The 24,742-nt window shown below is 50.7% G+C and overlaps 1 protein-coding gene across 5 annotated transcripts; it reads right to left on the bottom strand.

The window, feature by feature from the left end:
• Positions 1 to 1,100: 1,100 nt before the first annotated feature.
• On the bottom strand, positions 1,101 to 23,638 carry SH3GLB2 (SH3 domain containing GRB2 like, endophilin B2). Of its 5 annotated transcripts, XM_072353082.1 has the most exons (12): positions 23,448 to 23,638; positions 15,976 to 16,117; positions 15,495 to 15,623; positions 14,212 to 14,345; positions 13,634 to 13,726; positions 9,911 to 9,973; positions 5,736 to 5,759; positions 3,878 to 3,967; positions 3,560 to 3,660; positions 3,093 to 3,107; positions 2,726 to 2,990; positions 1,101 to 2,513 (listed from the first exon to the last, which is right to left on the bottom strand). In XM_072353082.1, exons 1-12 carry the CDS (start codon positions 23,508 to 23,510, stop codon positions 2,406 to 2,408), a joined length of 1,227 nt encoding a protein of 408 aa, XP_072209183.1. In that variant the 5' UTR covers positions 23,511 to 23,638; the 3' UTR covers positions 1,101 to 2,405. The 5 variants fall into 5 exon arrangements, with proteins under 5 accessions (XP_072209183.1, XP_072209185.1, XP_072209184.1 ...); XM_072353084.1 differs by lacking the exon at positions 9,911 to 9,973; XM_072353083.1 differs by lacking the exon at positions 3,093 to 3,107.
• Positions 23,639 to 24,742: the final 1,104 nt, after the last annotated feature.

A 24,742-nucleotide genomic window follows, 5' to 3' on the forward strand; every position in this document is an offset into this window, starting at 1 on the left:
ACATCAAGGTGAGTTGTGGCTTGAGCGACACTGCAGGTACCATTTGAAGGTCGATTCCTTTGGCTTTCCCACCCCCCTCTTTCTCTTCCTGGCACTGGGGAGCTTGTTGGTTTTAAACTCCTAAAGAATGATCCTCCTGCCGGGTTGCCCTGTGCACAGGTTCACAGTGCTGCTGGAGCAGAGTTCCAGTTAGGACTTGGAGTTGGTTGCAGCGATGTTCCATCACGCTGTTGTCTCTCTCAAGCTGATCAACAAACTCTTTCAGGTTCTGAGGTTCAACACGTGATGGACAGAAAGAGGTGAGTGTTTATTGCATAAAATAATCCCTGCAATTCAGACTTTAAGGCAAGAAATCAAACTGAAATGTAGTTGTGAGCCACCACCTACTCGGGAAAGGCCAGTGCTACTTCTGAGCCTCCTAATGACAAAGCAGTGCTGGTGCTAGGCAGGCTTCCTTCTGCCTCTTCTGAGGTGCATTTTGTGCATCATCGAGTGTTGTTTCTGTAGTGCACCACAGAGAGGAATAACAGGGATGTAGCTGGACTTGGGAACAGGTATCTGCAGTGAAGCTGTATCACTGCAATTGTAAAACTGAAACAGTGTAAGCTGATTGCCCATTAACTTCATTAACTGTAGAGAAACAGCTATTGCTACATTACAGAGCACTGTAAGGGCTGCTTCTCCCAGGAGTTCCTTCTATCCAAGCCGGGGGTTAAGGATGAGGCGTTGGGGTTTGAGATTAGCGGCAGAGGTAGTTTCCATAACAACAAAAAGGGTTGTTAGATGCCAAAGAACGTTCCCAGTCTCTCAGCAGCTGAAGTCATTCTGCTGCCCTGTTTGTTTTAGGGTAAGGAGGAGCTACTTCTCAGAATGATGAAGCTGTAGCACAACTGAGATGTGTCATCCAGAAAGGAACTGAAAGACATTAACGGGCTTAAGGCACATTGAGAGTTTCAGGGAGGATTTGGAGCTTTGTTTTGCTTTTACACCCAGCTTCTGAGACCAGGCTGGCACAGCTGACCTGCATCCCATCCCTCCCTATGAGCTGCAGTAACACCCTATGAGCAGCCCTGAGCCCACGGCAGACACTGAGGCAGGAGGTCAGGCAGTTCGTTTATTGGCAAATAAGTGCTGAAAACCACGAGCCCTACATAGACAGGTGCTCAGTGCCCTGTTACATTAGAGTGGTCACGATGCCATTGGGGAAAGTGCAAAAGATAATAAACAAGCAAAGTTAGTTCTGATATACCGAGGGGAAGGCAGTGAACAGAAAGCCTGGTGCAGGTGAATTTCTCTTCAGTCCAGCTTAAGTGGAAAACCAGGTACACAGCAACAGCAGTCCTTCAATTGAGCTCTAGCTAAAAAGAGCATTATAGGATTAAAATGCAGACACACCTTAGCACTCCCTTTGGAACCCAGCACATGCACCAGGGCAGCCTGAGCTGTTGGATGTGTGTGCAGCCAGGAACGGCTCTTTGGACATAACAGCAAGTGGGGCTGCTCCTTACTGTACTGGGCTGCACCAAGTCTGCTCACTGCTGAGATGGGAGGGAAGGCGTTGGTTACATCAGTCATCTGGGGTGAAAGTAAAGTCAGGCTAAAACATGCCTGGAACAGACGCTGAAAGAAAAGCCAGGACAGTTAACACGGGGAGCAAAGCTTGTAGGAAGGCTTGTAAACTCTTTGCAGTCCAAGTAGTTTCTCATAGGAAATGCAAGCAAGATGCATGGTCCCTTTGCACTGAGGTTTGATTTCTGACATACAGGCCCTGCGTTACCAGGTTGGTCTTCAGAGACATTCCAGCTTCAGAGGACAGTACTAATGGAAGCCATCAGGCACCGCTGTAGTAAGCACAGCTCTTAGAAAGCCTTGTGTTCCTGTTGGATTTAACTGGCTCTTAATTCTTAAATGCAGCTTCCTTAAGAGCTAACCTATGTGAGAGGGTTTGTATGGGACACTTTCCCATTGGAATGCTCTGTGGTTTGACTCAGGCTTTTCTACTGCTGAAGAACAGAGCGGGCAGGAGGGGCAGACAGGCACTAACTGACAGCAAACACAAGGGAAGTGTAACTGAAACTCCATGAGCAGCAGCTGAGGGAGACAAATTGCTGACCCTGGGAAAGCCCCGGTGATAAAGAAGACGAGGGCAGGGTAGAAAAAGTCATCAAGGAACCTGGAACCATCGTGACTGAGCTCAAAGCAGGCTGCACTACTTATGAATTCTTGGGTGCCGTTGGCCCATTCCCACAACCTTTTGTTTTCCCACTTCTTCCCCACAATTCCCATATTAGCAATGGAGTGCCAACCCTGAAGACAGCAATGGTCTCTGATGAAGAAATCCACGTTAGAAGTGCCGGGAGGTGAGGGGTGCATTCTGTCTGTACATTCTTCTTCCTGGGGGACATTTAACTTAACAGTTCCAAGTAAGTGACAGGAACTTTCCCTTTCTGGTTCCCTCTTTCCCCTATGAGCCAGTCTGGATCCATGCCTGGCAGGCTGTACACAGTGATCATCTGTGGAGAGAAGACAGCACTAGACAGGACCTTGTGCAGGCAGAGCCAGGAGGTCAGGCAGATTACAGACCAGCAGGTTGATTCCTCAAGTTCATTTAGAGGGGAGCTGAGTTTTTTCCCCCTGGAACTATCTAAAACCAAGACCTTGCTGAGCATGCAACAGAATGGTGGGCAATTAGAGCAAAATTCAGTGTGAAGGGAAGGGTACGAACCTCGTCTGCAAGGAGTGCCAGCTCGGTGCTGTCAGCTGCTTCATAGTCATACAGGACCCTGGCCTTCCGCGTCCCGCTGGCAGGAGGTTTGACTTCATTTGGGTTCAGGACGCTCTCTGCCACAGTATTGGGCACCCCAACAATGGTGGGGACAACTGGGATAGTAGGCACAGCTGGGAGAGTGGCGGCAGCCACAGCTGGGGGAGAGGCAGCAGCCGGGGGTGGAGATGTGGATTCTGCATTCCCTACAAACGTGCCTGAAAATCTTATACAGGAGAGAAGAGCAGAGTTGGGTAAGGCTCTATTGGGAGGCACCAAGGAACAGCTCTTCCCTTCCGTAGCCAGTCCCGTGTAACATCTTACTTACATTTCTCCTTTGGAGCTGCAAGCATGGAAAAGAATGAAACAGGAATAGTGAGGGATCAGACCGAGGACCCTCCTGGGTCAGACCACCAGCACAACAGGTAAGAGAAGAGCCCTGCCTGCATGGGGACGTGCTGCCAGCAGCATGGAGCTGCTTACTGCTGCAGCTGAGCACACCCAGGCTTGTTGCTGGGCAACGGGAATTTGTCTCCCGTGTCATTTAACTCATTTAGAAGAACATTCAGACTCTGGGCCATCGCGTTTCGAGATGAACGTATAAATCTCAGATGGATCTAATGGTAAAGCTCGCTCCAGATGCGGTAGCATTCATTGCCATTCCATAAGCTCAGAAGCTCTGTCAGATCTTGGAGGGGGCTCTTAAGGTTCTGTTGAAGAGGAGGGAGGCCTGAACTGGCATTGACCAGATGAGGGAGAAACCCTTAAGGAAGCAAGAACCGTTTCTTGTCTCACCTGCCCAGCTGCTTCTGCAGGTCCAGCATGTACTGATAGCACTGAGCATAGTAGTTGGTCTGAGACTCCACAAACTCATGAAGACAGCGAAGATGATTCACCTGGATGGAGAAGGACAAGAAACCAGGCTGAGTTTGGTTGCCTGGACACTTCCTGCAGCTACCACGTAACCCTGAGGGCAGCAGATGTGTGCAGGACAGTATTTACTAGAGTTACATGGTTGACCTGGACCATCATCCCCTTGGCAGCCTCCTACAAAGGAGCCAAGAGCCTCTAAAAGCCCATCAGCTCCCACCCCAGCTACCAAGGAAGACTCACGTGTGTGCTGCTGATCCCCTCCAGCAGCAGACGTGTCACCTCTGCCTGACGATCAAATTCGGTCTGAGTGAGCCGCAGCTCGTGCTCTGCCTGCAAAACAGGACGGGGTGTTCAACACAGCAAAACAAGGAGCCCTGCTCTGTTTCCAGGGGAAGCCAATACCCACCTCCTCCTCTAACCCCCTCCAACTCCCCTTTTGGCACTGGGATGAGTGAAGTGATGGCTTAGTACGGTCCATGTGCACCCATGACACTGAATGTCAGGCACGGGACACCCCGGGTTGGAATCCCAGCAGCCTCTGGCTGTATTTCAACTTGATTCCTGCTTAATCATACACTGAATCACTGCAGCTCATGGCACGACAGCTCAAGACGGATACATCAAGACTGATACATCAAGCTTCTAAATTAGAATATGAGGTTTTGTTAATCCTGAGATAGGTGGAAAGCCAGTCCTGTGCTACCAGCCATCCTTACCAGCCATCCTTACCAGCCATCCTTACCAGCCATCCTTACCAGCCATCCTTACCAGCCATCCTTATCAGCCATCCTGTGGGGCTCTGCTGCCTGCTCTCCCCCACCAGCACCACAGGGTGACATACAGGCTTATTAGTCCTCCATGCACCATTCCTTAGCACCAAGGAGGCTGTGCCAGTTGTACTGCTGGATGAATAGGCTGGAAGGAGTAAATGCTCTGACTGTCTTTTTAATCAGATTTGCCTATTTTAAGCCACAAATGATGTATTTTCTTGCATCCTCTGTATAAAAGGGATTATTTAAAGGAGAAGAGGGGGGACCATACCGGGAAAATCTCAGCACAAAACCTTATCAGACACCAAGATTTTTTGCTTCAGTTTGCTGAGCGGAGACTTCAGTAGTGGCAGAGCTATCTGAAACTTGTGACCGACAACAGCAACACTTCAGTCCATCCAATCAGGGCTACAGGAGCAGAGCCCTGTGTGCCTGGAACTGAATGCGGCCAGCTCATTTGTTTGAGGGACTGAAGAAGAAATTAAAGTCAAAACAGCCGGTCTGCTCTCACGATGCATTTAGAGTAAGGCAGCAATGGGATGCTATCATGCACAGCATGCAGGGATGTGCCGTTCTGTCCCGTTGCAGTTCAGGCTACCATCTGATTGGGGGTATCTGACAAAAGGCAACAGGAAGGTGCCTCCGGAAGCCCCGTGCCATGCTGGAGCTCCACACTGAGTTCACGCTGGTCTTTAGTCCACCAGCAGCCCATCCGTCTTCACAGATGAGTCACAAACCCAAAACTATAACCCAGATCTGGGACTTGGCCCCACGGATCCCCCCCAGCAGGGAAAGCGCAGCTCACCAGACTGAGCTCCACGACAGGCTCCAGTCCTCCCACCCTGCCCTCCTGACAGCCGCCCCCTCCATCAGCAGGGGCTGTTCACAAGGTGACCCTCTGTCCCCATCCAGCTCTGCTCAGAGCTCCTGCTTGCTCCCCACAACAAGCAGGCGATGGACTGCTGGCTGCTAACACGAGGCACATGCAGAACTGCAGCAGGCAGGGCCCTTCCTACAGGAGCAGAGCTGCACTGTGTCACATCCACTCTGCTTCTGTGACACCCTGGCAGGGCTCTCCCAGCTGCTCGTAATCACAAGCAGGCCTGCTTTGCCTGGGAAATCCTTCACATGAAGCACAGCCAGCTGGCCCAGGGGCGGCTTCTTCCCAGGCTGCTATCAGAATTGCACAGACACAGCATTGGGAGCGGGGCTGATGGCACTGGTTTTCCCTTATGCACGTGGGTGGAGAGGAGCCTGCAGCCCCCCCAGCACTGAACGCCACCAGCACACCCGAAAAGGTTGGAGCCCCATTTCAGCTGGGTACTTACTTTTTCCACCTCGTCGCTCCAAAGCTGTGGGGACCACAGAGCAACAGGAAAGGAGATCAGTGTTGGAGACGTCGAGAGGCGCTCGGCATTAACACCAATGGGCAAGGACGCTTCATGGACGCAGCAGGGCAGCTCCAGGGACAAGCCAGCCCTTCACCCAGCAGCAGCTGCCAGCCTCGTGCCCCTTCCCCTCCCTCCTGCATTCCTGAGCTCGGTTTCACAACTGGAGAGCAAGCTTGTGCTACCACAGCCAGCACTCCAGCTCTGCTCCCTGCCAGCCTTTCTAAGGTAATTGCATTTAATGAGCTCCAGGAGAATAAGATGAAGCAGCAGAGTCCTCTGGAGAGCACGGGTTACTTTGCTGAAGCCTGCAGAACGCGGTGTTGAACGACAGCCCTTCTTTTAGGAGTGCTGTGAGACGGGTGAGCTGCTTGAGCTCACAAATAGGGCCTGGGAACTGCTGTGAGCTCAGCAATCCTCAGCCAGCGGTCTAGAGAGTTCAGGTTAATGGGTTCAGAATCCAGGCAGCCTCCAGCTACCAGTGGGTCATGTTCAGCTACAGGAAGAAGGGAGCGATGGCTGGATGCTGCCCTCAAGGCAGGCAAAACATTGAGCTACTCCTTCCCACTCTCCTCCCTGGGTACTTTCCTCTAGCCCTGCAGCTGAGAGCAGGCAGCAACTCAGACAGACTTCCCCAGAAGTCTCCCATCTCCTTTCAGTGCCTCCCGCAGGGGCACATCTGGGCAGCACAGCACTGACAGCTGCTTGCTGGGATCTGGCTCCAGGACAAGAAACAATCGACAAAAGTCATGCACAGCGATGGGGAAGGGAGAAATGAGGGAGAAAAACACATTGATCCTTCCCAGAGGTCCTTGGCCTGGCCTTTCCTCAGCAGACAACTGCTCCTGAGCTCTGGCAACACGAAGAGATGCCACTAAAGCTCCCTGGAAGCACACCAGCCTGCCAGCAACACCCCCATCCGTGGGGCTGGGGGAGATGGCCTCACCCCTGCTGCCTTTGCAGACCAGGTAAGTTCAGCACAGCACTGCTTGAGCACAGGTGGGATGCTGGAGCGTGAGGAGAACGCCCTCTGTTTGGGTCCAGGATCTCCCAGCTGAGCTTTGCTGCAGTTCATTCAGCAGGAACTGCCCTCCGGTGAGCTGTGGGAGCCCAGGTGCACAGATAGACCCACCAGCAAAGTAAGGAGCACCAGTGCTGCCATGGTGGGGGAATGGCTGGAGCAGGAAGCTGTTGATCCTGCTTTGGTTTCTGCTGGTTGACCTGTGCTTCTGCTCCTGTTTCACAGTGAGTAGCCTGGCTGGCATCTCTTCCTTGTTTGGGCAGTTACTATGGTCAGTCCTCTCACTGCAGGCTGCCCCTGGTGCAGCACTCAGTGCAGCGAGGCCAGGTGCTTTCTGTCCTTTAGATGGGTGTTTTATTACTCTGAGTCACACTCTGACTCAGATGAGGCCTGGGCAGTTCCAGCCATGCACGGGGACAAGAAGCCCCAACTGATCCTTGTAGCACCCTCTGAACTTTCAGCTTTCATTTCTTTTTTGTCAGGCTTGCTGGATGCTCTCCAGCTCTGACCTTAAGGCGCTTTGGGGCAGTCTGGCTTTAACCCAGATCTACCACACATCATGCAGTTTTAGCCAGAAACATTCCAGATTGCTCAGGGAGCAAAAGAGATGGCCATGATCTGTGCTTGTCTTTCTCCACCCCAGCTCAAGCCAGAGGAATCCTCTTCAGGTACTCAATATGTTTTTCTTGGAATCGTTCTCAGGAATACACAGCATGGCAGGTGGCAGGTCTGAGGGAAAGGGATGTACCTTCTTACACACAAACAAAAGGTCAGTGTGGGAGAGAGGAGAAACTGCTCCTCGGCTTCCAACTTAAATAAAACTGGGCTGAGATAAGGGCCTTGTATCCAGCTGAATGAAGTTCCAGCTAAGCCCTTCCTGTTGCAGAAGGGAAAAATCAAAGCAGCGGGTTATCAGCCTCTCCCCAGCAACAACGTGAGTTTAGAATCCAAATCAGAGTTCAGCTGTCCCTGCCGAGGTCATCTGGCCCAGGGAAGAGCTGACCTGTTTACTCACCCACAAGATGAAATTGTTACCTGGGCATCAGCAATCCCTCCCTCCAGAAGAGAACAGGTTAAAAGCAAGGTTAACAGCAACAACTGCTCTACAACCTGTGTGTACTGACAGAGAGGTGGTACAAAGGACTTTGGCTTGGGAAAAAGCAAGCAACAGTATGAAATGCTCCTACACCGCTGCAATGTCTGACTCCTTGGAATGAATGCTGGGATTAGAGTGCGTGTTGCAGAGCAGTCCTGCCTGCACTGAGCTGGGGAGCAGTCGAGGCTTAGTCTGTGTTTTACTGGTTAGAGGTTCCAATTGCTGTTTAAAGTCACCCTTCTAGTGCAGGCTGGATGCAAGGTGGCGTTCAGCCACCAGTTGCAAACTCTGAAGGGGGTATTTTGGAAGCCACAGGGACCACTGTTGGCTAGGCTGGGGCGTTTGCCACTTGTGGAACCATCAAACATGATGAAAGTCGGTGCCAATTACTTATCTAGAGCAAGCATGAGCTAGAGCCCTGCTCTGAGCTGACTGCCCCTTGTCATTTCTGCTTACAGCCTCCTTAGCAGAGCTGTGAACAGGGATCACTGACCTAGGCAGAGATGTGAGAGGGTGAACACTCATGGGTTAGCAAAAACCTAAATTCATTTCCCCTGTTGTGTTACCTTACTCAGCATCTGATCTCATGGCAGCTTTGCAGTATAGCAAGCAAACCAGCTTGCAGCTAGATGATGACTAGACACATCTGACTGAGCATCTGGGCACTCTGCAAGATGCTAATGCATGTTTTGCAAAATGCTTTTCTTCTGGTCTGCTTTAGAAAGCTTCAAGGGATGATCAGGATATGCTGATCTAGCCAGAGCTATTCAGAGTCAAGGAAAGCCCAGTTTATCTTCTGATTCTCCTAGAGTTCAGTTTTAGTCCATTACTGCAGTATCTGCACTGTCCTCAAACAGACCTTTCCAGCAGAGAAGCAGCAGGCTGATGCTAGTTTTGTGCTAGGAGAGCTGGAAACTGAGTAATTGCTGCAGCATCACCAGTATCAGCTTCTTCCCAGGAAGCCTCATCACCCAGCCAGTTACCTGTTGAAATAATGTTCTAGTTTTGTGCAAAGCTATTTCTGATCCCAGCATCTCTCTCCAAGAAGGTCAGGACATACCCCTAGGAACTAACACTGATGCTATCAGCCCAGACATACCTGTTTCTCCAAATGGGATGGTTAATCCCATTAATCCCCATTAACCAAATCAGACTTTCTACCAAGTTTTGGTTTGCTAGTAGACTGGGCCTACTGCGTTTTTGTAGATCATCCTCCCCAGCCCTTTCAGTCCCAGGTTATTTAACTAACAGGCATCAGTGTTGTTCTGAACTCTACTTAGGAAGCAAGATGATCTGTTTTCAACATTTTAACGAGAAATGTGACATTGTGCAATGGGGAGCCATAAACACAGCACAGAAAGTCAATTGCTGGACTACAACCACTCTGTACGACACAGTAGAGATGCAACAGGTGATATATCCACCCAGCGTGTGCCTGCTCAATAGCCACCAACAGCAGACAGCAGGAGGGTAGGTAGTAAGTTGAAGATAAAAAAGAATTGACCTGTATTTGCAGAACAGACAAGCCTGTACTGTCAGCCTTCTAGGTTACTGGCACCATGGGTGGCAGACTCTTCCATCTTTGCTTTTCTTGACTGGCCAGAAAGCCTCCAAGCACCAAAACGACAGGTCAGCTATCAGTCATGCAGTGTTGTCTTTATAAGGTTGGGACCATCCAAAAAGGGTGACCATTGAGGGTTTATTTCCTTTCAGTTGCTCTACTAGCTAGCAATAAAAATGCTGTCAGAAGATTCCCATTGCAAATGTGGAAACAGGGAGAGAAACTGGAAAGCAAACCAAGCAGCAAAAGTGTCAGATCCTGATACCGCACTCCCAGATGGATGATCTGCATCCTTACAATTGAGTCAGAGGAACTCCAGGCATCCCATGTCACATTAAAATGTTGAAAACAGCAGAGCACTAGGTCTGAGATAACGTCAGGTGAGAGAGGGGCAGGAAGAGGTTGGAGGGGCAACATCTATGAGGAAGCAATCTTACCGCTGATGCGCTGGCGGAGAGAACGTAATTACGAGGTCTAGTCTCCTGAAAGTCAGGCACAGCCTAATAGGGGGAATAGAGTTTCATGTACAGGTCATGTAGAAGAGTTGACAGGAGTCAGCTGGGCAACAGTTAGAATAAGGGGCTGCTGTTGTTTCCCTTCTGTGCTGGGAACTTAGTTCAAATTCCCATGATTGCAGGAAGGAAATCTCCCAACAGTTTGAGCAGTGATGCTTGGAAACTGCCCCCAGGTGGAAGGTGGGTTTGTGCAAGAGGAAGAGGACAGGGTCATGCAGTCACATCTGGTACGTGAACAGTAGATGTTCCTGCTCTTATAAACTGCCTGTACTTAGAGCTGTTAGCTGTATAGCAGCCAGTTGGAGTGCAGATGAGACAGCACAGTCCTGAACGTGATTCCCATTGCCTTACAGCCATGATGTTGCCCATCTCACGTTGGCTCAGTCCAATGGACAGGACCTTCTATTCCCTTGTTTCCCATCTATAGTCCTAGAAATGTGAGGGCCTCATTATTGAAGAGGACATGACTACTAGCATCACAGTGTACATTCCGTAATGTCTTTTGAGGAGAGACATTTACCTGCTCTTACTTTCACCAAGCCTCTCAGCATGTTTCCACCTAACAGGCTCTATTTTCAGCGAGGTGCATGGCATGACCAAAGAAGATCTAGCCCAATGCTCTGCTGCCATCAAAGGCAACGTGTAAGTTTTCAGCCCAGAAGTCAGAAATTCTCCAAGTCACCTTTTCAACAGGTCAGCCCTTATCCAGGGACACAAAGACTTAGCACTCCAGAGGCTTTCCTTGTTGGGAATGCAGGGGAAACAGTCCATCTTCACACATAGTGAGGGCTCATTAGCCATCACGGAACAATTATCTTTCCAGTTAAGAAAAGATTAGGCTTCTTCCTAGAATGGCCTCTAGTTGTAATGTCACCCAGAGGTGAGCCAACCTGCTAGCCTACCTTGGGGCCATCGCAGCAGTGCTATGGATAAGGCCCAGCTCTGGTCACCCCTTATTGTGCCATGAGCTGGAGTACAAGGTGGGCACACATATCAGCTGTAACCCTGTTGCGTTTCTAATCCTCTCAGGCCCCACATTTCCTCTCCCAGGTTAATCTCTTTGCAGCTCACCCAGACCTACTTATAACAACTGACCCGATTAGCTGGGAGCTGCAGCAGCCCAGAGCAGCCTGCTGGGATGAGTGACTGGTGTATGGAAGAGCATTCAGACAGTCCCAGCAAGAAGAGGTTTTTCAACCATTGAGGAGTTTTGGGGATGGCAGAAGGAAGCAATTGGGAGGAGTGATTCATATCTTGAGTCAAACTTGAGGATAAGGAAGAAAAATGCATGAGTGCAATCTGAGGCTAGCATTGTAACTAAGCTTGACTCCTCTGTGAGGAGAGGAGATGTTCCTAGGAACAGATTGTATTCTTTATTTGGTCTTAAAATCAAAAGCAATTTAAGAAATCTCTCCTCCCTTTTCCTGTTTCTCCACTGAATCCCAAAACTAGCCACAGCACATGGGATGAAGGAGGCAAGCTACTCTTGCACTCCCGTGCATGGGCAAGTTGTATTTGCAAGCAGTGGTGAAAAGAAACACCTCCCTCCCCTTCCCCTTCTTACAGTAGAGAGAAAGGGCAGAGTCCTGGAGCCTGAAGGCCAGAACAGCACCACAACCAGATCAACTTGCCTGTCATTGTCTCTGGATTTGCCTCCCTTCCAGGAGAGGGACTCACCACCCAGATGAACTTCTCCTGCCTGGAGCCAGAGGAGCCTGAGTGCAACCTGGTGAGCCCCTGCTTCCTTCATGCACTGCTTGCAAGCAGTGTTCTCAGTGCCTGCTCTAGAAGAGCTACAGGCAGCTGACAAATGCTCCCATCTTTTGGGACAGCTTTCCCTGGCAACCACAGCCCTGACCAGTATGTGCTCCAGGGCCACTACTGATGGGACGAGGGAGTTATGAATTGTCATTGAAAATGGGAAAGAGACAATGAGAGGTATTAAAGAAAAATCACAGCACTGTTAGCACAGTCAATACTCACATCTCCCTCACACTGAGCAAATTACAAAGAAACAAAACAAAAAGGTTAGTAAACAAAACAGCATCAACAGGAAGGACAAAGCACAACATCTGAGGGAAATGCACAAGCCCAGAAACCCCATACAGCAGCTTAAGGGACTGGGCAGCAGCATACTTGGAGGGTCAGTCACAAGACAAAAGCTGTGGGAACACAAGTTTTGCACTACACAGGAGAACAGCAGCAAGAGAGAGGTGAGCTGGGGAAGGTGCAGTACTTAAGGCCAGCTTGAATGGAGAGGTGTGGCACAGGATTCCAGGCACGTTATAGGAAGCACTGGTCTAATCTTGAGTTAACTTGCCTGGTGCTGAGGCAGCAGTTCACCCTTCCATGCTTTGTGCCTTGTCCCCTGGTAGTTAGTAGAGGACCTTGAGGACTGCAGCCAGGGACCTCACCCTCAAACTAAGCTGGGTGCCCACAACAGCAGCTGAAGTTGCTCTTCTGTTGTGGTGATCTGTTCCAAAGAAGCAGAGCTATTCAAGGCTCTGGAGAGCCTTAGAGTGGCTCTGCATCCTGTCTGGAGAGCATCAGCACTGCAGCTCCAGGGGGAGACCAGGTTTCTCTTCTCTAGCTACAGGAAATCCACATTCAAGGGACTTTCTGCAACTGAGAGACCTTGGGATCACTTCATGTTGGAAGCAAGGTAAAATGGAAGAGAGTAGAAAGGGAGGAAGCATACAAGTTCTCTAAATTCCTAATCTGACTTGAGCCTAAGATAAAGCAGTAGTCACTGCTTCCACTAGCACGTCCTCATGTCAACAGTACAAGATGGCAATTTGCCTCAACAGGGTCCCCCAGGGAACCCATCTCTGCCCAGCTTCATTCTCTCTGCCTCCTGCTACCTGGTCTCTGCCCAGAGAACAGCCCTGAGCTGACAGCTCTCAGCCTCAGACAACTTTGCTGTCCTGATTCCACATCCCCATTTTTCAGGCCTGTGGAACACTGGCTGGAACACTGTCCTGGGAGCTTCATGTTTACCAGCCATGAATTCTCCAAAGCCAGAGGGGAACACCAGCCTGTAACCAGACAGCACCATGAACAATGAGAATAGAGAGGCTGAAGCAAGGGCCTCTTGTTAGCCAGTCTGACCCTGGCCACCCCTTACAGGCTGCCTCAAAACTTCTGCCTTGGAAAGACCAAACTGGCCAAATCGTAACTAGTCTGAAATCCTGGGACTCCTTCAGAGCCCCAGCGCTCTTTTCTCTTATACACCTTCCAGCTCAGCTCTCTCTTTGCTTTCTTTCAGGTCCCCAGGGAGATTTAGCGAGTCCTCAGAAGATATGGCCTTTTAGTTACCAACACAAATCATCCAGCTACAACCTTGAACTGCCAGGAACCACTGTCAGTCAGAAGACAGGAGCATGGCTTAAGTGTGAGTTTCCAGCCTTCTGGCAGCTCAGAACTATTTCTTTCAATAACTTTCCCATGGAAGGGTATCTGAGGAACAGACACATTGTGCCTGCTCACAGTTCCCTTCCATACCAGATGAGAAATCCTCCCACTTATGCCTGCCAGAACCAGAGCATAGTAGGGCAGCCTGACTTATGTCCAGAGAGCTTTTGGAACTGCTCATGTGGGTCAAACCTTGTGGCCAGAAGGACAGAGGGAATGAGGGGAAAAAGTTACCGCTGCTTTTGCTTCTGCAGCTTTGGCTTTCTTCAACCTTGCTTTGCAGGCATCCAGATCCAGGCGGCGGTTCTGCAGGATCCTCCGCTCTTTCTGGAAGAGACAGCAAAGGGGAAAGGAGCAGACTGATTAGGAGCTGCTGGGAAGGGAAAGGACCAATGTATCATTAGGTAATCAAGCCTATTTTCTTAGCAAAAAGTGCCTGTGAGAAACAAGCAGTTGCTATGTTCATCTGACTAGCAAGAGTTTTGTGCCTGCCTCCTAGGGATACTGTTAGGCTAATTTTCTGGAAAGAGAGGAGTCTATGGGCTTGTGGTACCCACTAAGCTGTAGGGGTCAAGAAAGGACTCACCTCCCTCATGCAGATCAAATAGCAATCCTTCCCTGTGGCAATGGGAGCCCTAAGGAGATCTAGGATGGGCATTCCTCCTTCCTTGTGTTCTCCAAGGGGAGAGACGTGAGGTCTTCTATTCTCACAGAGAAGGAGAATGCATTTTTCCAGCACTATGTCCCCGTTCCCCTGCCCTCCTTGTCTCTGGTGAGGTGATGAGCTTCCCCTTCCCTGCTACCATACTTACAGATATGGTTCTCCAGTCCCCTTCCAGGAAGTTGCGCAGTGGTGTCAGGAAGTTGATGGAGGCAGAGTGGATGAAGTCCCGTTCTGCTGCACCTAAGCGCCTTTGAGTCTCTCCAACTTTTATCAAGGTCTTCCCTGCAACAATGGGAGCCTTCAACTCCAGTAGAAACCAATGAACATTGCACTGGCCGAAGCCAGCTCACCCACTGCGACCAGACTCCAGTGTCAGGAAACAGAAGGGACCATGCCTGGACAAGGTGACCATGCCCATACCACACCTGCTTTAGTCCTAGCTTCAGTCTGCCTTTAACTTCTGACCTCCTCCCAGCCACTCCCAATGTGGCTTTGATCTTATCTATCTGCTGAGGCACTTATTCCCTTGATGTTCTTTTACTGCTACACCTGATTGGGCAGTACAATCTTTGTCTCATACACAGAGGCACAGGAACAGAGCAGCAAACTAAAAGCACCAGAGCAGAAAAAATGAGTTGATTAGGATCCAGTTGAGGCAGTGCTGGCTATAGATGCAGTTACAGCTGTTCTGCCTGTAATAGGGTTTGCTATTGAATAATTATTGATTTGGGGAGCCATAACAAAGCTCATAGCAGAAAGCAAGGACAGCTGGAAGTTAAGTCTGTGCTTCTGTGCAGGTCTGCAGCTTGAAGGAGCCCTAGAGGAGGGGAACCAATATGATTTAGGAACAGAAAGACAAGCTGTATGATCAGGAAGGGGCCTGTTAAGCCTTGTAGCCAAACACTGACCTTCTCAAATATATTATACTGTTCTCTTGCTGGAGAAAGATTTTATTAACACCCTCCCTTGCAGGAAACGCTCAATTCTCAGATTGGACAAAGCTAAGGCCATTCAGTGCAACTCCTTGTTCAGGTTAATTCAGAAAGTCATGGAAACAGCATTGAACAGCTTCTGTCTCCTGCAGCTAGTTCCGCTGGCTACCATGGATCAGTACATCTTTGTTCCCTCTCTAGCTCTGTCAGGCTTGAGGACTGTATAAGGGATAGGGAGAACCCTGTCCCCTTTCCCCATCAACAGAGGATGTTTTGCTGCAGAGTAGGGCTGCCTTTCTCCTCCTGGTGGACTGTTTGCTGATGCAGTAGAACAAACTCTTCTCTTACAATAGTGCTGATCAATTAATAGGCAGGATGCCATGGGTGGAGCAGGCCACCCTGCTTCAAGAGGCATGCTGCGGAAGTCTTAACCAGAACAGCAGTGGGGCTACCCTCTAAGGAAGCGATGGATTTACTGGGCTTAGGCAGGCTGACTTACCATAAGGTGTCCCTGGCCCAAAGTCATTCGCTGCCTCTGTCATGTACTGTGCCAGCAGCTCCCCATTGGTGACCCGGGAAGGTACCTTCCGGTCAAGTTTCTCATAGAGGAATTCTTCTACTCTGGCACCTGAAATGAGTAAAGTCACCATTGATTACAGGATGGAAGATGGAGAGACCCCTGGAACTGTCATTCATGGTGACCAACCCACCCAGTCCTCAGTCATGCATTGGACAGCAAGCACCAGCTCTGGGAGAAGGTGTTCCCACCCCTCCAGCCACCTCCCAGTCCTCAGGAGCACTGCCAGGCTGTGCAGGGCAATAGCCACCTTCTAACTACACAGGGGATGAAGGACAGGTCCTATAAAGACACACTTCTAGCTCCAACAAACCCATTGGAACAAAGCTTTCTGCCAGAGGGCATGTCCTAACACTGAGGTGCAAGTGTCATTTGTCCTTCAAGCATTAGAAGCTGGACTTACTAGGGTTTGGCTGTAGCAGAACCTCAGTCTGGCGTAAGATCTTCTCTGTCCAGTTCTTAGTTGAGTCTGCCCTGGCCAGAAGGTTTTCAAAATGGGCATCTAATTCAGTCTTCTCAGCCTGGCCCAACTTCTCTTCTGTAAACTGCAGGATAGAGACAGTCATTAGAAGGGCAGCTCTACTGAAGCAAAACTGTGACATGCTACAGAGCTGTTAAGAGCCATCGAAGGCCACGAAGCCTTCAAAGCACCATTGTTTGTTACCAGGCATCCTTCAGGGGAAGAGAGCACTTTTAACCCAAGAGTAGAACAAACACTGAGCTAAAAATAGAGCCCATGTTTGAGAGGTGTGCCAGAATAAGTCACTTCTATAAAGGAAAATAGTCTGGTACTTTCTGAGAGAAGAACCTATTCTCTCTCTTCCCAATCCCATACTTCATTTGTCCCAGTAAAGCTGTGCAATTTCTCATTTTTAAGCATTATTTCCTGCTCTTGATGGAAGCAGCATCTTGTTAGATCATGTAAGTAGACTCCTGTGCTACTTGGGACCCTGTTGAGGTTCCACTTGTCCTTTCAGCCCTTGTTGCTGGTTCCTGGTGCCACTGTTCAGTTATCAGGATGTGGTGCTGTGTAACACCTGGCACAGTCAGGTGCCAAGGGATTAAAGCCTGGCCAAAACTCAGGTGAAATACAACTCCTGTCTAATTGCTGCTTGCAACTCCTTTCCATACCTCACAGCTCAGTTCTAGATGGCTAACAAGCTCACTTCATGGGGTTCTGCTCTGGTGTCCCCTGGCCCTCCTGAAAGGCTTTCTGGCAAGCTTTGCTCCCATAGCATTGGAGGAAGAGCTGCCCAACAGCCCCAGCTGCGTGCGTATCCAGGACAATGTTGGGAACAAGGTCAGAAAAAGCAAGCCCAGGACCAGCATGTGAGGCAAGCAAACAAGCACTTAGGAGCCCTGAAATCAGCCATGTGCAAATATTGCTAGATGTCCAAGATAGGTAAGTCCTGCAGGTATGTTTGCACAGTGACTTGCTTGGGTAACGTTCAAGCTAGAGCCAGCAAACTTTTGTCAGACGTCAGTGGTGAAGGAAGCTGAACTGCAAGGATGGCTCCATTCCCTCCTGCAGCCTGGTGAGGATAAAGGAGTCTCACCCAGGCATGACCAGCCATTGCTTCATTGGTCTCTTTCTCAGCATCAGTAGCTTCTGGTTACCAGTGTTTATTTTCAGCTCATTCTTGCCATAGCCCTGTGGCTACTGCTGGACATGGCTAGAAGCTGATTCAAGGTGAGAGGGTGTTTGTAGTGCTTTGTATTCAACTTCTGTGACTGTCTCTGGGGGACACACATGGCTATCAGACATGCGTGAGCAGCTGAAGCTTTTCCTCTGTCGCTGTTGGAAGCTTGGGGCTGTTTTCAGACTCTGCCAGGCAGGGCTGAGTCACTGCCATGCAGCAAACTGGGACTTCCCAGGTACTTGGCACCAATAGTGGAGTCATCTGTTTAAGAGCTTTCTTAAACAAGCCAAGTCTCTCTGATGCAAGCATAACAGTCTCCCTTGCCCCCCTTTCCCAGACAGCTTTTTGAGAACTCATCTCTTTCAAGCCCAGCTCTCCTTCCTGCAGTTCAGACACATCCTGCACCAGCATCTGCCCTGGAGCTGTCAAACCTAACCCTGATTCCTCTTCAGCTGATTTCAGCCTGCTTCTTACAGCACTGCTGCAGAGTCGGATCACTGCTGAAGCCCTCCATGGTGCTATAACCAGGCTCTTGAATCAGTTCAGCCCCGCAGAGCTTTGCTATACTCACAAGCAGCAGCTCCAAGCATCACTGTATTTCACTGTTTTCTGCAGTCTACCCTTTCTCCTGGTGCACTGGAAATACGGATCACAGCATTTGGCCAAGGAGCAGCCAGGATTCATAGTCAATCTGTTCTTATCTCACATTAAACACTATAGCTCTTTGTCTTGCACAAGGGTTGAGGACACAACATGGTCACTGCAAGCCTAGGCTATGCCAGAAGGGGAGGATGGGCAGGAATCTGAGTCACAGCCTGCAGCTCCAAAGGGTCAGGCCAGAAAATTTATCATTCAGGCTTTGTTTCAGGGTTGAGAAACGGGGCATAAATGTTATGAAGTGGGTGCAAGAGCATGGGAGGCTGCAGTGAGGCTGTTACTCCACTTCCACCTCATCCCCTTCGTGCCTCCCTCACCCCTACCTCAAAGTTGGCTATGCTGCAAGGCTCAAACTTGGGTAGAGCCTCAGGGTCCACGTTGCTGTGGGTTGCTGCAGGTGCCTCTTTCCTCCCCCACAGCACTCTTTTATCTCCTCATCTGCACAAAGTCTGACAACCCCGGAACTGCAGAGGAAGTTGTTGATTCAGCTCATTTCTTCCCTAATACGACTTTTCAGGTGGAACTGAGAACTCACAGCATTGCCGGGTGCAGGGGAGAGCAGGACCACCTCTTTACGCAGCAGCTTGCAGCAAGATCAGATGAAAGCAACAGCCAGCAAAGGAGATTAGAGGTAAGTTACACTGCCTTATCCTGTGAGCTGGTTCTCTCATGCCTGGTGCAAGTGGAGATCTGAGCTTTCAGGTGGCAACAGGTCTCAGCTGCTGATCCCCTTACCTGGCTGCCCAAGTCAGTGTTGCCAGGGAAAAGCAGGGCAGAAAACCAGCAGTTTGTGAAATCTGGTTGCTCAAGTGATTCAAGCGAAACTCCCCCATATTCCCTCCACACAAAGGATTTTTGTTGCTAGGAATTTGTTTTCATAACACTTAGAAAAAAATTTGATTGCATTTTTTCCTTCCCCACTGGACAGATATAAGACTCCACTGTGAGGCTGTGAGATGCAGGGGAGCAGACAGGCTCACCATGCAGTCACAGCTCTTAACTGTGAAAAGGCAGACTGCAAATATTTTGGATCTTGCTGCTCCAAATACATCAGACTGGTACAAATGGGAGCCTTATTTGGTTGTACTAAAGTTGCCCCAAAGGCTTGGTGCAAAGCCTGTGCAATCGCAGTGCCTGCGAAGAGCCTTAAGCTCCTCAGTCCTGCTGAAAGGGAACTATTCCCTCTTGTTTTCTAGAACCTGATGGCTGGAGAAACAGCCCTGCCCTGAACCAACTTCAGGATCCACGTCCTGGGATCAGGTGACGGTGCTGAGAGGTTCCCTGGTTTCGCTGTAAAAGAAACATTCTCGCATCTGACCCAGTTGAGCACCAGTTCTGTTTTTGTGCAGGGAAGCTGATGAAGTGATTAATAATGCAGGGCAGCCTTTTGCTGAGTGCCACTCTCACTCTCCAGGAAGAAGAGAGTCATGCTGCATTCCAGGGCATCAATAATTCAGCCAAAGGTTGGGTTTCCTCTGGGAGGCTTGGCTGGCCAGCAGGAATGCTAGATGCATTACCAGAGACCAAGTGGACACACAGGCTGGCAGACCAGGAGAGCAACACTTGGGCAACAGGCAAAGATTACAAAAAAGCATAGCTGAATTGTACTGCAGTTAGGGCAGCTGCATTCACAGCTCGGGGAAAACTGGTCTTTCCTTATGAGAGCAGTTAAAGACACTGCTGGGAATTCAGGAGAGCAAGCAAGCAGAGCTGAGCTGGATGTGTCCCTCTGCACTACAGCTGTGCCTGCAGCCTAGCTACTTACAGCCACCAAGGTTAGGCTTTAAAATAGCACATGCATTGTTTTCTTTGCTGAAAGCATTAGCACCTCCCTCTCCTTAAAGCCAAAGGGAATAAACCCCACTGCTGCCACATCTGTTTTACCCAGTGCAGCCTGACTGACTGGTGTCTCCCAGGCTTGTGCAATTTCCCCATACATCTCCCATTCAGCAGGCCCAGGCTGCTATGCTGGTGGCTGTCAGGGTGGCTGCAGATCCCTTGCAGGGCATCTGGTGGCAGAATTCAGGCCTTTGTCCCACTTGCAGGGTCACCAGCTTTCAGCCAAACATTATTTATGAGAAATCATTGTAGGGTGATTGTATTCCACCTTAGGTCATAAGGATCGAACCAGAGCCAGGAGTCTTCAACCAGGAATCGTCTGCTGTATCTGTCAGTGTATTTGGGCCACTGGATTTTCTGTAGCATCTGACCAGTTTCTGAATGCCCAGGGTACTGTAATATTGGCACTTCTGGTGATCAGAGATAGCTGAACATAAAGCTACCTCCCATCCCATACAGAGCTGCATTAGGAAAGAAGCCTTTGCCACTCAGTCAGCATCTAAACGTTACCTGGATCTCAGCTGCTTTGGACTACATAGAGAGCGTTTGGTCACTGGGAGTCAGGAAAGCCAGGCTGTGGGCCAAGTAAAATTGTGCTAGAGGACAGAGGAAGCCATTAACAGGACAGCTTTGTTAACTTAGGAGCAAAGCAGAGAGGAAAGGATGCAATCCTTCCCTTGTGCATTAACTGACATGGGAAACATGCTCTGTCTTGTGCCTCTTGCCTTCAGATCCCTCTCCTTAAATCACCTCCTGTACTCTTGATTTTTCAGGTGTCCAGTAGCCAAGGCATTATCCCCATTAAGGTCAGAAAGCAGAGGGGAAAAGACTACTTTATCACTAGAGTTCAGGGAGATGGAAGAGTCCATCTTTCTCCAGGAGCCTTAAGATGGAACGAGTCAAGATATAGCTGCTAGTGGTAACTTCAATCAGCACCCACTGACTTTCCATCAGATCTGATACAAGACAGACACCTACAATTATTTCCAGACATCCCTCAGAAAATCTGGTTTGCAGCCTGTCTAGAGCAGAGACATCCAACGTGTCACCTTCAGAAGAACTGATGCTGACTCCTCCAGGGAGGCCAGAACTGCTCTCATAACGTCCTCTGAGGAGGTTTGGGCCCGTTTACTGATAACTGGAAGATGCAGCTGACCAACAAATAGTCTTATTCTCCTTCAATGAAGGTAAGAATGATTTGTGTGAGGCCTGTCCTGCAGGTGCCAGAGCTGTTAGGGATGTAACTGCAACCCTTGGAGGATGCTGATTAGATAGCGGCGACTGGTGAAACAAGTGTCAGTATAGTAAATCCTCATCTGGGATTCTGAATCCTAGAAAATCTCTTAATCCACGCAGTTGTACAAGCCTGGGAGTTTATTTCCCACTCTCATGGCATCAGGGCTTACAACTACCTCTTTCCTTTAGCTTGTAGCTGCTTTGTTTTTATCTGAGAGCATAAGAGATGCCATAAAGCCCACAGGACACTGCCTTGTGGGGGTGTACGCAGCCTGTTAAGAGGGTTACTGCATACACAGCTATGGAGAAACACTGTACAGCTCCTTCCCCATGGCCGTGTCTGCACTGCTCTTGTTGCCCCCAGGAGAGGGGAGTCCTTCTCCTCAGGTAGGAGATTGACTACGTGGAGCCCCAGGTAAGAAAAGCCATGTAAAGGTGGCAGTGGTTTGCTGAGGTCTTCTGTCATGACCCAGGTTAAGCCTAGGCCACAAATCCTTCCTGCCCTTCAGCCAGCACCTACCTCAGGTCGCATCTGGCCACGTTCTGCCTCCTTTTTCCCCCTCACTTCTGAGGGCTCAGCAGTGCTACAGCCCTTTTTTTTCAGTAACAAACTGTCATGTGCTGGCCAGACACCTCAGCCAGACAGCAATAGCTAATGCTGTCTGAGTGGCACAGCACATAATGGCCAGTCCATTTATCTCCCAGTTGCTGCAGTTCCAGTAAAGCAGCATTTTGTTCAACGCCTGGAGCTGAGAAAAGCATTCAGAGCTACAGAGAACAGAGCTTATTTGGTGCCCTGGAAGATCTGCTGTGCTGAAGTGGCTGCTACAAACCCAATCTTCACCACCAACAGCAAACCTTGTCTGCTATTTCTGGCTCTTGGTAGTGACAGAGCGCTGCTCACCCGTGCACGACGAGGACTCTGGGGACAGCCCAAAGGGACCTGCTTAGCCCAGCAACCACGTTTCAGAAAGTGAGGCAATTCCTTCCAGCCATCCTGGCTTGCACAAACACGTGCACGCTGTCTGCAAGTACCAGTGACCATTTTGTTTCAACTACTTACTACTGCAACTATCCACATTAATATTCATATATAAGATGATGTGGAGTAGGCGTAGCAAGCAGAAGCCACTACTTATAAACGCCTCCTTGCTCTAGAATTGGTGTGCAGACACTGTTCCCATGCCTGTCTCCTTCCTACGCCTTGAAGCTGAAAAACCACTTATCAGGGACTTACAATACATCTTCTAAACATGCCATTTCTTTACAGTATTTCTTCCTTTCTTCTGCTATCAAGGTCATTTGCACGAGAACAGCATCTTTAAACCTTCCATCTGCTCCTTATTTTGCACCTGTAGTTAATATTTATTTATTTTTTTTCCTAACATATGACTCATTGGCAAGATTACAAGAGATGGTATCTGCTTACAGGAGACCAGTTCCTAAAAGAGCCAGGATTATTCCACTGCACAGGCCATTTGGAACCAGACAGCGCTGCTGTTTGTTTGGCAAGTGTGGGTAGAACAAGAAGCCCGGTCCCAAAATCACCAGCAGGAGTTCAGCACTCGGTCAGGATACCAACCAGCTCTGATTTGCCTCTTTCCTCTCCCACCTGTCCAGGAGCAGTTTCCCACTTGTGCCTGAGGAGCAGGCTCAGCAGCCACCTCTCACCACCTGCTGCACTTTGTTCCTCACAGATAGCCGAGCTTCTTCAGTCTGTGGTTTTGGGACATTGCTGCATCCCGGGCAGGCTCCTGATACCGTGTTTCTAAAGGATGCTTTGATGCCACTTTAGTGCAGTGAGACACTGCCTGCTCGGTCTCAGCAGCTCCTTCCCATCTCCGACAGCTTTGTTTTGTCAGGTCCTGGCAGCTTCTGCAACCTGACCTCCTGGGTGACTGAACTGCCAACCAAGAAACCCCGCTTCCATCCCAGCTGCCTGACAGAAGGGCACAGACCCCAGCAGGCTGGCTCACTTGCCTGGGTGCAGTTACCAGCTATCTATGAGATTTTACAATAGCTTAAGGATAACAACCACGACAGAACCAGCATTCACTCCTTTCTCTTGCCCCGCTGCAGCCAGAAGCATCCCTGGTGCTATCGCCCCATTAGCCTTTATGGAGCACTGTCTGGCCCAGGAACATGGCAGCAGCGGGGCTCAGCTCTGCTCTTGCTCCACGTTACCCAGCACTGCTCGCTGCAGACGTAGCCTCGATGCCAGCCCTAAATCTCTTTTCTACCTTCAAGAAAGCTGGAGAAAACAAACCAGAGCAACAAAACCGCCCTCAGCCCGTAACTTGTGTTTTGGAAAGCAGACCCTGGGCGGGATGCTCTGTGCCCTGAAGCAGAGAGGAGGAACGGGGAAGCCGACTGCAGGCCAACGGGGGGAGCAGGGCTGGGGCACCCCGCGGTGCTTCCCCTCGGCCCAGGGGACTCCCCCGCCCCTATAGGGCTGCCCCCCACCCCCGTTGCCATGGCGACGCGCTCCATCCCGCATCCCCACCTGCATGGCGCGGGAGAAGAAGACGCCCGCATCCGACGCCAGCTTCTTCACGTTGAAGTCCATGGCGCCCCGCTCTGCCGCAGCCACCTCCGCCGCGCCCCCGCTGTCACCGCGGCCGCCGCTCGGACCTTTATAGCGCCGATCGATGCTTTCCCCGAGCGGCGCCGCGGCCTCTTAAAAGGGCTCTGTCTCGCAGGCGGGGCCCCGCGGCGCAGAGACAGCCGTGCGGGCTGCGTGGTACCCGACAGGCAGCGGCGGAGAGCAGCGGTACCCGCAGGCCGCCTGCCGGGCGTGGGGAACCGGGCTGCGGCTGGAGCGGCGGGGCCGTCTCGGGGAGGCGCGGCCCCTTTAAGGGGGCGGAGTCCGCGGTGGGAGCTGTCAGCCGGCGCCCAATGGCCGCTCGCGCCGCCCGCCGCCCTCACCGCTCAACCGCACTCGCCGCCGCAGCCTGCAGCCGGGTCTGCGCGAAGCACCCCGATTGGTTCGCCGAAGGGACGATCGCCGCTCTGATTGGCTAGGAGTGAGGAGGGGCGGGGCTTCAACCCTCGTTCAGGGTAGGCTGCGGCGCGGGGGAAGGAGACGCTGCCCTTCCGCGGCCATGGCGCGCCGCGGGGGGAACGGAGCGCCGAGAGGGGCCGAGCGGCCGCGGGACGCGGTGAGTGGGGCAGGGCAGTGCTCGAGGTGTGAATGTCTCTGTGTCCTGCTAGGGCAGCGTTACCTCATCCCGAAGGACAAGGATGGGCAAGGCAGTGCTGCAGTGCCCAGCATGGAGGGCTTTCCTTGGCGCTGTGCTGTGTCCCCGCTGCCAGCCAGGTGCAGTAACCTGCAGGCTGAACCGTGTCCCCCACATTCTTTGCACGTATCTTTGTTCTGCTCTAGCCAAAATGTTACGTTTAACCTTGTTCTGCAAGCTCCCGGCACTCGGGTCCCTTGAGATTGTTGCCAAATGTGGCTCTTTAACGGGGCTGTGCCAGCCCTGGAGGCTGTGAGGTGCAAGGTTGCTGTGAGTGATGTGATCAGAGTGTGTCTGCATGCAGGTAAGGGCAGTGTTTCCAAGTGCATTACTGTGAAGGCTGGCCTGGCAGGGGGAGCAGGGCTAAAGCATTTATAACCTTGTAGTGGTCAATAGATACTTCTCTGGTTTCAATACCTGTTATTTTTTGTAGCTCTGTCCTTGCTGTGAGGCAGGGCCCTGCTTCCAGCTTCCAGCACAGCCAGGAAAGCTCTGTTAAACTCAGGTTGCTTTGAAACCTCCTGGGAGAAACAGCCTTTGCTTAATGGCTCTGTACAGTGAC

This window comes from Excalfactoria chinensis, chromosome 18 (genome assembly GCF_039878825.1).
Source record: "Excalfactoria chinensis isolate bCotChi1 chromosome 18, bCotChi1.hap2, whole genome shotgun sequence".
In the NCBI taxonomy this organism is placed as follows: domain Eukaryota; kingdom Metazoa; phylum Chordata; class Aves; order Galliformes; family Phasianidae; genus Excalfactoria; species Excalfactoria chinensis.